Here is a 13,034-nt window from a genome sequence, read left to right as displayed (position 1 = left end):
GAACATGGAACTATATAACATTTATACTTTTCCTCTAGCATTTTCTTTAGTTTTTATCTTCAGATACCATTTTTATTTTATTTAGATTCGATACATGATTTTTTTAAAAGTTTTATTTATTTGACAGAGACACAGCGAGAGAGGGAATACAAGTAGGGGGAGTGAGAAAGGGAGAAGCAGACTTCCTGCCAAGCAGGGAGCCTGATATGGGGCTCGATTCCATGATGCTGGGATCATGACCTGAGCCAAAGGCAGAGGCTTAACCCACTGAGCCACCCAGGCGCCCCTCGATACATGATTTTTAATGATCACTTATCATAAAGTCAATCTATTTGCTCCATTTTTGTAAAAAAAAGTTATATATGCATAGAAAAATAAGCCCAGAAAACATGTGCTATCCTGTTGAGAACATTTGTTAAAAATCTATAGCAGCTCCTGAACAAATAGGAGAGAAAACATTATATCAAAAGTAATCCTTCATGATTTTTTACTTGATTGAAAACCTAGATCGTAACATATGCCCTAATGACCCCAGAAAGGAATTAGCCTTTTCTCCAGCCCTAATGTTCACCCACTCTCTCTCTAGGTATATTTCTGTCTGGTGGGAAATGTGATTAAGTTGTACTATGAACTCAATGTCTTCCTCCTTTTCCTCACTGCTTAAATATTCCAAGATTAGGGAATTCTTACAGACCACAAACTTTGTACAATGCAAATGGTCCACACGTGTTATAAGTTACTGTTTTAACACTGTGGTCTCAACCATCTGGTAGAAATAAACAAATTTTGGGCACCTGGGTAGCTCAGTTGATTAAGCGACTGCCTTTGGCTTAGGTCATGATCCTGGAGTCCTAGGATCGAGTCCTGCGTCGGGCTCCCAGCTCTGTAGGGAGTCTACTACTCCCTCTGACCTTCTCCCTCTCATATTCTCTCTCACTCTCTCTCTCTCTCTCAAATAAATAAATAAAAACTTAAAAAAAAATTTCTTGTCTCCATTAGGGGGAATTCCCTATCAGGGACATGTCTTCAGGAATCCACTCAATGTAGACGGCGGAAAAGGGAAGTAGGCATGTTATTTTGGGGCAATCAAAGTCAATTTCTTTAGCGAAAATTATGTTGACCATATTTAATACCACCAGAGTTCATTAGAGTGTTAGATACAAAAAACTGGATTCTGCCTTTAAAAATGAAATCTGATCCTCCTAAATTTTAGGTAACATATACAAGACTCTCTCGCTCCATTTATGTAATTTCCATTTATTGATATTTTGTACTCAAATCTATTATTTTACTCACATTAGATTAGATCCTATAAGGCATTCTAAACTTAGGAAATTATATAACCGCAACCCTTGATCCTTTTAGTCTTATGATCCCTTCAGACTTCAGAGAATTTTTTTTTTTTTACATAACTTAGTCGTATATCTTACGTCCACTTTTAGGCAGAGTGTAGTCCCAGAGACCGTGTTTTACGGGGGAATGGTCAGAATATGAAATCCTGGCTGTGCAGAGAGGGCATCCAGGTATTTGCATGCTCCGTCCTTTCAGTCAGGTCAGCATTGGAGAAATGTAGAGAAGGGAAGAAATGTTAGTTTATGTGGCATTACCAAAGCAAAAGAACAGTGAAAGAGTGAAATATATAGGTAGGATGGGACCTTTAAAAGTGCTTGTTTGTCTGTTGAGAAGCTGCAAGGGATCACTCTTAGGTCAGCTTCCCTAAAAGCGGATTCTGAAGTGATGATTCAGGTGAAAGCTACTCACCAGGAAGTGTTTTTAAGACTGGAAGGGGACTGGGATGTGGGGTATCAGGCAGCAGAGTGCAATATCGAGCCGAGCGGAGCTGAGGCTGTGGAGGGTACCTCTCCAGGGAGAGGCTCTGGAGACAGTACTGTAGAGTGCTCCTGACAAAAATGGGGCAAGGAAGATTCTCATGCCCTTCCATCATTGGCTAAGGGGTGCATCCAAGAATGTAAAAGCTAAGGAACTTCTGGCTTTCCTTGCTTGGGCAGCTAGAGGGCAGTCCTCTGACAGAGAGACCCAGGTGATTAGCGTCGTCAAGGAAAGCACACTGGAGTTTGGGGTGTACAAAAATGACAAAGAGATTCAAGGGGATAAGATTGGATCACTGGCAATGCTTGCAACATGACCCAAGAAACAATGTATATATTGGTTTTATAGAATTTAGAGCCAAAATCATTCCATCAGCAATACAATCCTCAAAGAAATCTACTAACTCAATCTTTAAAAAACATTTCAATCCAGTTAAAAAACAAAGGATTACTTCTTTTGTGTAGATGGCAAAATGTGTTCTCCCCATGGGGCACCTGTGTGGCTCAGTCAGTTGAGCTTCTGACTCTTGATTTTGGTTCAGGTCCTGATCTCACAGTCCTGGGATTGAGCCAGCAGCAGGCTCCCTGTTCAGCCGGGAGTCTGTTTCCCTCTCCCTCTGCCCCTCTCTCCACTCAAGCACGCACGCTCTCTTTCTGAAATAAATAAATCTTAAAAAAATGTATTCTCCCTGAATTACATAAATTTTTATTATATCTTGAAAAAGAGAAATATCATCCCCCATTCTCTGTTGGGGGCTTGAATGATCACAGAAGACAAAAAACAAGGCAAACTTTGAGTTGAAACCTGAATCTAAACACGGATTCATCTTCTTTCTAGGTCTCTTGTATTTTCTGATTGATAGTACATGATATGAGAACAGTCAAAACAATTTAAGACCTCTTTCATGAGGTTTCAAGACTAAAATATTAAGTATATATTATACCAAAGTACAAAGCTAACCTCCTCTCCCTGCTCCACAAGAAAATACTAAGTAGCTAATGAGAACACTAAAAAAACAAAACAAGACAAACAAAAAACGAAACAATAACAAACAAACGTGAAACATGCTTATCTGATGATTTTTTCCTTTGCAGTACACCTGACTCACATGCTGCAAAATAGGGGATATGGAAAGAACATGAGAATCTTAAAGGGATGGATGGTGGTGGTGTAATTTAAGTCTCAACATAATTCCTAAAATGGGTTATCCCCTGCACCGTATTTTAAGATTGTCTTCTGAATTTGAAAAATGGTTTGTGTTCCTTGACAGAAACTAAGCACACTAGAATATGTGCAAGTATGTGTGTGAAAGCTCAATGTTATCATGTAACGTCTTACATTTATGCAGCATCTTTTTTCAAAGTCCCAAGGCATTTCATTGAAATAATTTTCATACCTAGCTGGTTTGTTGATACAAAGTTCCAAATTTTAGAGATTTATAGAAATTGAAAGTAGTTATATGGCCTATTTTCATCACTAAAGGGTATTATATTAACTGTATCCTATATACTGGATGATCATTTATGAGGAAAACATGCTTGTCTATTGCTTTTTAAGTATTTTTACTTTGGAAATGTTTTTTGGTTTTTAGTAATAAAAGTTAAATTTTTCTTTTAAAAAAAATTTTAGTTACACATGGAATATTCCAGTTAAATGGACTCAAGATAATGTATCAAGTATTACATTCTACAACAGGTCAGAAACAGGAGGTAAATTTCATCAATTGATTTATTATTTCTTCTTTTGAATTAATGTACCACATTAAACTAATGTAAAGTGTAAAGAAACAACACTGAAGCTGGAACTTATGATATACGTTAAAGCTAAAAGAGACCTCTTAAGTAATCTTCCAATGAATTCAAGCCCTTATCTACAACGAGAAATTTTCTACCTTGAGATACTCTTTTTAATGATTTACCATGACTGACACAATTAACAAATACCCATATCCAAAGAAGGGTCACACACCCAACCACTGGATGATAGATGTGTAAGTTTTCTTTTTTTCTTTTCCCCTTCTTCATTTCTTCCCTCCTTTCCTTTTTTCTTTCTTCTACTTTTTTTTTCTTTGTATCACAGAAGTAAATCATGGAATTTCTTAAAATGTTATGTGACAAGCCTGATTTCTTAAAATGCTGACATTAAATTAGACCTATCATTTTTCCAATTCAGTGTGACATTAGAATCTTGAATGATTCCAAATTATTTTTCTAAGTTGTAAATCGTCCCCAGTAGCTCAAGGCACTAGCTATACCTATTTCTATCCATCCATCCATCCATCCAGCTCCCTAAATGAATTACTTGGCTTGTGCCTGTGTTAAAACTCAGCTGTGACTGCTCTGCTCACTTAAATCAATTGGAAATATATTTCTGTATTCTATCTCCCTTGGTTTGTCTTTTCCTTTCTTGAAAAAATTTTATTAATATTAAAACAAGGAGGCCTTATCACATGTTCTTTCCTCCAGATTACTGACAGAAATAATAGGGCAGGTTTTAGCATCCGTCCCAGAAGATTCCTCCTTTTTACACTTTTACCACTGTACTTGTTTTAGGTTTCCAAATCACTTATTTCTAAGACAAATGATACTCTTCTCACCCCATCCCACGCAGAGTTGGTTTCAGAAAAGCGGTTGGCATACGCTTTTCACCTGTGGCTTCTTAGGGATAAAAATAAGGTAAATCATTTATCCTTTATTTACATATGCCTATTTGCTCCTGCAAAATATTCTAAAATATTAATTAGGTATGATTTCCCCTAGCAAGTAAATTTTTATCCTATACCTAGAGGGCTGATTTATTGAGATAAAAGTCACGTATTATACAATTCACCCATTTAAAGTGTAGAATCCAGTGGTTTTTATTACATTTGCAGATATGTGTTACCATCACCATAGTCAAATTTAAAGCATTTTAATCACCTCAAAAAGAAATTCCATGCTTTAGCTATCACTCCCTCTATCTCCCACACCCCCAGCCTTAAACAGCTGCTACTTTCTGTCTGCATACATTTGCCTATTTGGGACATTTCATATAATTAGAATGATATGTGTGGTACTTTATGAGTGTTTTCTTTCACTTAGGGTAATGTTTTCAAGGTTCGTCCATGTGGTGGCATGTATCGGTACTTCTTTCCTTTTTATTGACAAATTATACTTATATCGATTTCCACCTCCCATTCATCTATTTATCAGTTGATGAGCATTTGGATTATTTCTACTTTTTGGCTGTTAATGGTGCTATAAACATTTCTGTACAGATTTTTCTGTGAATCCAGTAGGGTTTTTTGTTTACTTTTGCGGTTAGGTACTTATAAGAGTGAATATTTGAATAATAAATTTAATCCTTATTAATCAATCAATTAATTAGTTCTTTCAAGGAAGTATTTACCAAGAGCTAACTTCTGTGCCCGACACAGTGGTAGGCATGGAGATAATGCTGAGGGAAAAAAATCCCTTACCCTCTTGGTACTTACTGTCTAGTGAGGGCACAGATGGCCAAGTCAGTAGGCAAATGAGAGTCATGAGTGCCTGGTACGCTAACTGCCAAGAGGGCTCTCAGAAGAAAGACCAGCCCAGATTCGGGGGTTCAGCAAAGGTTACTAAAGAAAAGCATGTCTAGGCTGAAGGCTAGAGGGAAAAGGTAGTATTTAAATGGATGATAGGCTTGACCAAGTGTGGATAAGAACTCTGCTCTGGACAGAGAATGCTAGTAGGAAAGTGAGGGCAGAAGGCTCTGCCAGCAACTGCATCCCTTTGTCTTTATATTGAACACATTTTTTTGGCTCTAACTATGGATTTAGTTGTCTTTCCCCTCCCACATAGAATATTTCTTAAGGAAATGGAGCTTATTTATTTTGGTTGTGGTTGTTCTATGTCTTCAGCTGTTACCCAGTAATTGTTTATTGAATGAATGAGTGAAAGAATGAAGAGGCTGCAATGTTCACAGAGTTTTGATGACAGACCTGTCTTTATCTGAAACTTCAGAATCATGACTGCTCACTGAGCCAGAAGCAAACTAGACATCTCTTCCTACTTCAAAGTGCCTGCTCCATTTTTAGGCTATGCAATAAGTTCCTGTTTCCTGTCTGGGGACATCTTCAGCTCTCAGCTCAGAGCACAGATGACAAACACATCCCAAGTGCACTGAATGGGCAGTCGGCTCAGGTTACCAGCCCTACCTCCCTCTTCTTGGTTTCTTTGATGATTCATCAGTCAGAAATTTCCCAGGCAATGTTGGGACTTCCCCCAAGGCTGTTTATTTACATTTGTGCTGCACATGATATTTTAAACATTAAAAAATTAAACATGTAATTTATAACAAAAGAAGAGGATCTCTATCACAGACCCTTCCTTCTCCGGCTATTCCAGCCTGCCCTGTGTCATCTCTCTTCTCACTGTTTATAGTATATTTTGTGCTATTGGTTTAATCAATCCTACTTTATTCCTAGTATTACTACTTTATATTTTGAGTATCACAGTGTTATTTAATCTTCATTTGCTCTCTCTTTTCTTTTTTAAGTAAATGACAAACTCCTTGGAGATACGACCTTTACATCATACTCCTTGATGGCAGGTCAGGTTCTGTGCACATCTTAAGCGAGGTTCTGTGCACATCTCAAGACTTACTAAGAGTTTAGTAAGTCCTTGCTTAACGGAGGCTTGTTTGCCCACAGACTGCGGTGTTGTTTGAGAATGTCTGTAGATACTTTAATTGTGCCTCTACTTTAGTACCAGCTGTTCTTTATCAGTGCATTTACATTTAGTAGTATATAGCCTTTTTTGCTTTTTAATCTGCGGCTTTCTAACATTTAGAAGACTTGAAGGTTATCACGTGATGTCAGATAACTAATCTTACTAAAACATAATATTTTAAAATAGATATTCCTAAGTGTATAGGGTCTAGGAGAAGGCCTAGGCCATAGGAAATGGTATAGACTTTCGATGACTCTTGCAGATCTAAGGATACATTCTGGATGATTTAGATAACCAAATTCTGACTACACATAAATAGAATATTACTAGAATCTCATGGTAGTTATATTTAAATGTTTCATGTCAAAATAATTATGGGCATATGTTTTTTAATTTAATAACAAAGAGAAAGAGAGACTTTCTTCATTCTTTCAAGCTGAGCCTCATGGGATGTTTGAATTTTGATTGGATCATTATGAATTCAGTTTTGCAGATTCAAAAGCTCAGTTTCATCAGTTCAGCCCTGGTCAACCAAAGCTTGGAAGATTTATTCACACAAAGCAAACATATAAGAATGCTAATTTGTTAATTTATATAAATAAAAATATACTGGCCAAGGTGAACCAGAATACTCATGTCAGCTAATTAGGTATCTCCTTCCAGGAAGAAAGTTTACTTAATAAGAGTAAAGAGACAGTTTAGGTAGATCAATTATTTCAGAGATTTCATCAAGCTGTGATAGCTTCATATACTGCATTAACCAGGGGAGTCTAATTATTGCATTTAGAGGCTATTTTGATGCAATGAAAGTTTCTCATTCATGCAAAAATCCAATGGAGGTATTCCTGACCTGCCATCTTTCCTAGGTAGTTCACTGCCAAATAGTAACTTAGAAATCCTGTCTTACTCCTTCTTATGGCTCCACTGCTTCCTAGACCTCAAATTCCTCTGCTGGATCTTTGCATCTGACCAGAAGACAGGGGAAGATAAGGGAGGGTGCAGGTCGAGAAGTGCATCTATTACTTCTGCCCACACTTTGTGTCCAGTTGTCAATCCCATGTTGCTACCTAACTGCAAGGGAGGGTGATAAATATAGTCTAGCTGTATACCCAGGGAGGAAGAGAGAGTAGTGCAGTAAATAACTAACAGATCTCTACCACATACATTGTTCTCTACAGGAGGAAATCTGTTAAAAAAATCTGGAATACATGTACCAGCTCAACTGTGCATCCCCTTCCCTGTGCAGACTGAGACACTCTAACAGACCTTCACTATCTAAACTCTTCTTTGCAATTATTTCTTCCCAATCACCAAAACCATCACCAGGTAGCCAGGTTGCATTTTTCCAGATTCCTGCTTATTAAATATTGCATATTAATACAATACCTTTCTTTTTAGGGAAATTCTCTAGGCCACTTGCTGATATTTAGGAGGGACTCTGTAATTGTTACTAACATAATGATTACTATTTCTTAAATACTTCCTTAAATAATTTGTTGAAAATATTACCACAAATGTATAACCAATTCATTTTATAATAGATCATGTCAGACTTCGTTTCAGAGATTAAAATTTTCTTCCTTGATCCAAAATTCTGATAGTGCATCCTACTAGAAATTTTTAGCTCCCCAAGTACAAATAATGTGTCATTGGTAAAAAAATACTATTCTTGTATTTTTCAACTGTTTTGCTAATAAATGATGCATAAAACTTAATAAGATAAACTAATTTTAAACTGAAAAATAACTTGCTTCAAGTATCAACGCAACAAAGCATCTACATCACTAAAGAAAAATACTTCTTTCTCTAGAATTATCAAGCTATCACAAGAGCTGTCTAGTTGTCTAAGGTTTTTTTATGATTATTTATATAAAACAGAATACAAGCATACCAAAGAGATACTGTGGGTTTGCTTCTAGACTACCACAACAGAGTGAATATGGCAATAAAGTCAGTCAGAGAATTTTTTGGCTCCCCAGTGCATAGTATAAAACTTATGTTTACTCTATACTATTGTCTGTTAAGTGTGCGATGATGTCTAATGAACAATAGATGTACCTCACCCCAAAAATACTTTATTGCTAAAAAAAGCTAAACATCACCTGAGCTTTCCGTGAGTCATAATCATAATCTTTTTATTCTTCATTATACTTTTTTTGTATTTTCCAAATGCATATTTGGAACTGTAAGGAACACATAGGACCATTATGATCAGAGAAACAATAGTAAGTGGAGCAATGAAAGGAAACTTAATACACGCTGACTCCCACGTGCTGCCAGGAGTGGGCGCCAGTATTCTTGTCCTATGTCCTTCACTGTGTAACTAAACAACCCAACAGTATGTTGCTGTTAACAACTGTTGGGAAAGTAGCATGAACTTGGAAAGTCCATAATTACTGACTTCCTGGAACTCAGCTTCCTCATCTATAAAGTGAGAAAAATCACAGTAACTCTAGACAGGTTTAACTAGGTATATATAAAGCACACTGAAATACTGCAGTATTTAGATGGATTGCCAGGAACTTCTCAATGTTATTTATATTTGCCTCACTATTTATAGAACTGCGGCATATCCCCTTTCATAATAAGGAGGATAGCTACCATCTGTTGGACAAATAACTGTGTGACCAACACTTTACCGATGTTATCTTATTTAATCTTCACAACAGCCCTGTGAGGGATTTTTATCCCTATTTCCCTTATGGTGAACAGGGACACAGAGAGGTCAAGTGATTTGGCCAAGATCACACAGCTAGTTAGTCACAGAGCGAGGGTTTTGTCCTAGATCTGTCAGACTCAAAAGTTCATGCTCTTTTTCTTATTAACGTATGGGTCTGTGCTTAGCAAGAGGCTCTCCTCCAGATACAAACATTCAAAGCACACAGTTGCCAGAAGATTAGCTTCCTTTCAACAACTTGTCCATGGGAGAATGACAAAGAAAGATAAATACTGCGTGAATGAGGTAAAGGTTTATAATTTGTCAAGCACCTACTCTGAACATTCCTTAAAAAAAAGTATTGTCTTGTTGGAGAGCTTACTCATATATTATGAAAAACTACTGTGTCCTGGATGTCTTCCAAACCTGTGAACACTTCCAAAGTTTAAAGCTTCTTCCCTCCCAAACTAACTCATCTGCCTCTATTCTGTAATGGCAGCATCATTACTTATCTAATCATCCGAGCCATTTCCCCCTCCTCTGATGGTCCACTCAAGTAAGGAAACCAACTGTCGATTTTACTTGTAATGGGTCTTGAAAACATCACCTTTTTTCTTTTTTTCATTACCTCCATTGGAGTAAGCCCTCCTTCCCTCTTGCCTTGGATGATTACGGGAGACTTTAAAATCTCCTTCCAATATACCTCTTGTACCACCATCAAAATTATCTTTCTAGAAAGCACACTTGAGCATGTTATTTCCCTGCTTAAAGATCTTTTCTATGTGACCATCTTTCAGAAGATGGATTCCTTCACATGGCACGTGGCTCTTGTACTCCAGAGCTCTAGACTCTATTTCCAGCCTCATCTTCCATTTTCCAGGATCTCATCCTTACAGAGCCACTACATTAAACTATTTGAAACTTCTCAATAGATGCAGTATTCCCCACAATTATTTAAAGTGTATATTGTCCTTGCAAACAAAAGAGTGTATGAATTAAAAAGTATAGAAGCAATGCTAACTAATGAAAACTGGTCGTGTCAGAGCACAGTTACTATTTTACATGAATTTTTTTTTTTAACTTCGAACATAAGTCTCTGTTCCTTCAATGTTGATCCTCTAAAAATCTATATACTAGAGCCCTGTGTAAATACTGGGTGCTACTTTAGAAAGAGAGTTAATTTGGCAAATCCTTTGATGAAAAGCATTGATGTAATCAATTGAAATAAGGAAAGAGAAGACTTTACAAAGATAAATAAAATTAGAAGAGCCAGTATGACACGGATTACAAAATCGAGAATGTTGTGTTTGGATTTCAGTTCTACTGCAGGCCTTCTTGACGTTTTAAAAGCATTACAGATCTCAAATCATTATTTTGCTAGGCAATAGGCAATGCCATCAATTTGAATGTTGATTTTAATAAATAAAGTATTCTTTTAGATGTTTACATTTTTATCCCCTCCCCAGGCTGTCCAATGAGTACTCTTTGTGTAATTAATCCATCATGATTAGCATTATATGGACTACCCCCAAAAGCAAGGACCTCTTTGTCTTTTGGCATTGTTTTCTTCTGTTGGAGGATTGAAAAGCATGGAATTATTTCACTCATTTGGCAAGCTTCTACCAGTAAGGAGTATAAGTCACAAATCACAGGACACTTATTTACATTGGTTATTCTTCTTCAGCTCATGTGCTACAGTGACATTCTAAAATTAGGCAACTAAATAAGAATTAGGCTTTGGGGCTTTGGATCCAAATCAAACTTGACTCCTTCGGTTGATATTTTTCTTTTCTTTTCTTCTGACCCTCTGGGCCTAATTTCTCTGTGTTTACAGTATATGCAAACATGTTTCTCATTAGTGTTTATTTACTACCACAGGAATCACTTTGAATCCTGCTGGAAATGTTTTTCTCAAAATAAACCCAGATCATATTGGGTTTTATCGTGTAAATTATGAAGTACCAACTTGGGAATGGATAGCTACCCATCTCTCCAGCAACCACACGGTAAGACTAGCAGTAGTCATGAATTGTTTTATTTTTGCTCTAAGAACAGAATCTTCATGATATTAACTTTCTGAACATGCTTTGGTTTAGGAATTGTGCTACTTACCTCTTTTTCTTCTTCTTTTCAGGACTTTTCTTCTGCTGACCGTGCAAGTCTTATTGACGATGTTTTTGCCTTGGCAAGGTGAGTTTTGGAATGAGATTGAGCTATTTAAAATACTGTGGATTTTTTCATAAATCTATTTTCTTGATAAATTGCCATGAAGTTTAAGTACTAATTATAGTTTAAAATAGCCAAAGTCACTATTTATAACATTATTGTCTTCCTTAACTCTCTTTTTTAAAACTCGCATAAACATCATATTCAAACTACTGCAATTTGCTGTTAGCAGACACACAAAAGCTCACCTACCATATTGACTTTGAGTAGGGTTCATCTGTATCAAAGTCCTTGAGCTAATTAGGAGTGACATTTGCAAATGTTCAGAAGTGCACCTTCATAATTCGATTTAATGAAACAACAATGTGTTTCATTAACTTACTTCTATGAGCCAAAGCCCACTATATGAGTTTATGGCTAAAGTTGTCAACTCTTGTTCAGGTCATCAGGGTAAGAAGAATGAGACATGGTACTCTAGGATTGATCAGAATTAAGGTACCGCCTAAGAAACTGGACTTTTTTTTTGTTTTCATGGCCTGAAGGTGACCTACACTTAGAAAAAAAAAATCAACATTGATTAGGGGAATTAAGGAGTAGTAACCATACTGTCTTTGAGATTTTTTGTTTTGTTTTGTTTTTAAGTAGTCTGACACTACTAATTCAACAGATATTTGTTGAATTTCTGGTACTTCTATAGGAGCTAGGGACACAAACAGTAGGTTTTTCTGGCTTTGTAGTGGCCTCCTCCTAGATACATGCAGTGTACCGAGAATGAGCTGCTACTTCTTCAAAAAACCTTCACTGTCCCTTTGTTTGGATTGGGTGTCCCTTTCATGGGCCCTTGTGTTTAGCCACAGTGTTATGCTGTCATTTCTTATTAACTGTCTATCTTACCTACCAAACCGTCAGGTATGTGAGGGTAGGCACCCAGATCATGTTCCTATTCATTTTATTCCCAGCTCCTAACTGTGACTGGCCCATGACAGAAGCTCATTAAATATGAGCCGAACACATGTCTGAAAGATAGTACACCAGCACTAAAGGCACGGGAGAACTATTTTCGACAGACTTCCTAGATGAGATACTGGAAGTCAGAAGACCTTCTTGACATTTTTTAGGAGGGAATGGATAGGGTTACAAAACAGGCTCTGAAACGATTCAGATCTTGGTTCTGTATAACCTTGAGTAAATTTCTTAACCAATCTCTGACTCGATTTCCTTATGAGTAAAAGGGAGATGACCTTATAAGACTTACAAGATTATAAGACCTTATAAGATTTCTTTTGTAAGAAACAAATGAAATAATGCACATAAAGCACCCCAAACAATGTCTGGCCCATAGCAAGTGCTTAATAAAGTATACCACTTGACTGTACCAGACAGTTCATAGGCCTGGGAACTTAAGTGATAAAGGAAGATAATCAACATTTTAAAAATACAAGAGAACCATTAAGAATTCTTTAGGGGGAAAACTCTCCTAGAAACGCATCATGACCTTTTCTAAAGCTTGGCATTTTGGCTCTTAGAAATTACACAGAACTACAAAATCTTTATAATTTAATTTCCATCACAACACAATGCAGACAGTTCTTCTTGCTTTAAGAAATGAAAGCCTCTTGAACAGGTCTCTCTTGGGTACTGTGTATAAAGCAAATAACTCGCACAATTTAAAGACTTTCTTGCATTTGCTC

General features: G+C 36.8%; 1 protein-coding gene across 1 annotated transcript in view; it reads left to right on the top strand.

Moving 5' to 3' along the window:
- Nucleotides 1-13,034, top strand: part of ENPEP (glutamyl aminopeptidase) — an 87,686-nt gene that overhangs the window by 49,117 nt on the left and 25,535 nt on the right. Inside the window, exons 11-13 of the mRNA XM_032859838.1 lie at nucleotides 3,460-3,539; nucleotides 11,056-11,183; nucleotides 11,312-11,367. Of these exons, the coding sequence (XP_032715729.1) occupies nucleotides 3,460-3,539; nucleotides 11,056-11,183; nucleotides 11,312-11,367 (264 nt within the window). The remainder of the gene's footprint in view (nucleotides 1-3,459; nucleotides 3,540-11,055; nucleotides 11,184-11,311; nucleotides 11,368-13,034) is intronic.

Source organism: Lontra canadensis, unplaced genomic scaffold (assembly GCF_010015895.1).
Source record: "Lontra canadensis isolate GAN:19392208 unplaced genomic scaffold, GSC_riverotter_1.0 scaffold1, whole genome shotgun sequence".
Lineage (NCBI taxonomy): Eukaryota > Metazoa > Chordata > Mammalia > Carnivora > Mustelidae > Lontra > Lontra canadensis.
This window is presented reverse-complemented; position numbering and strand designations above follow the sequence as displayed.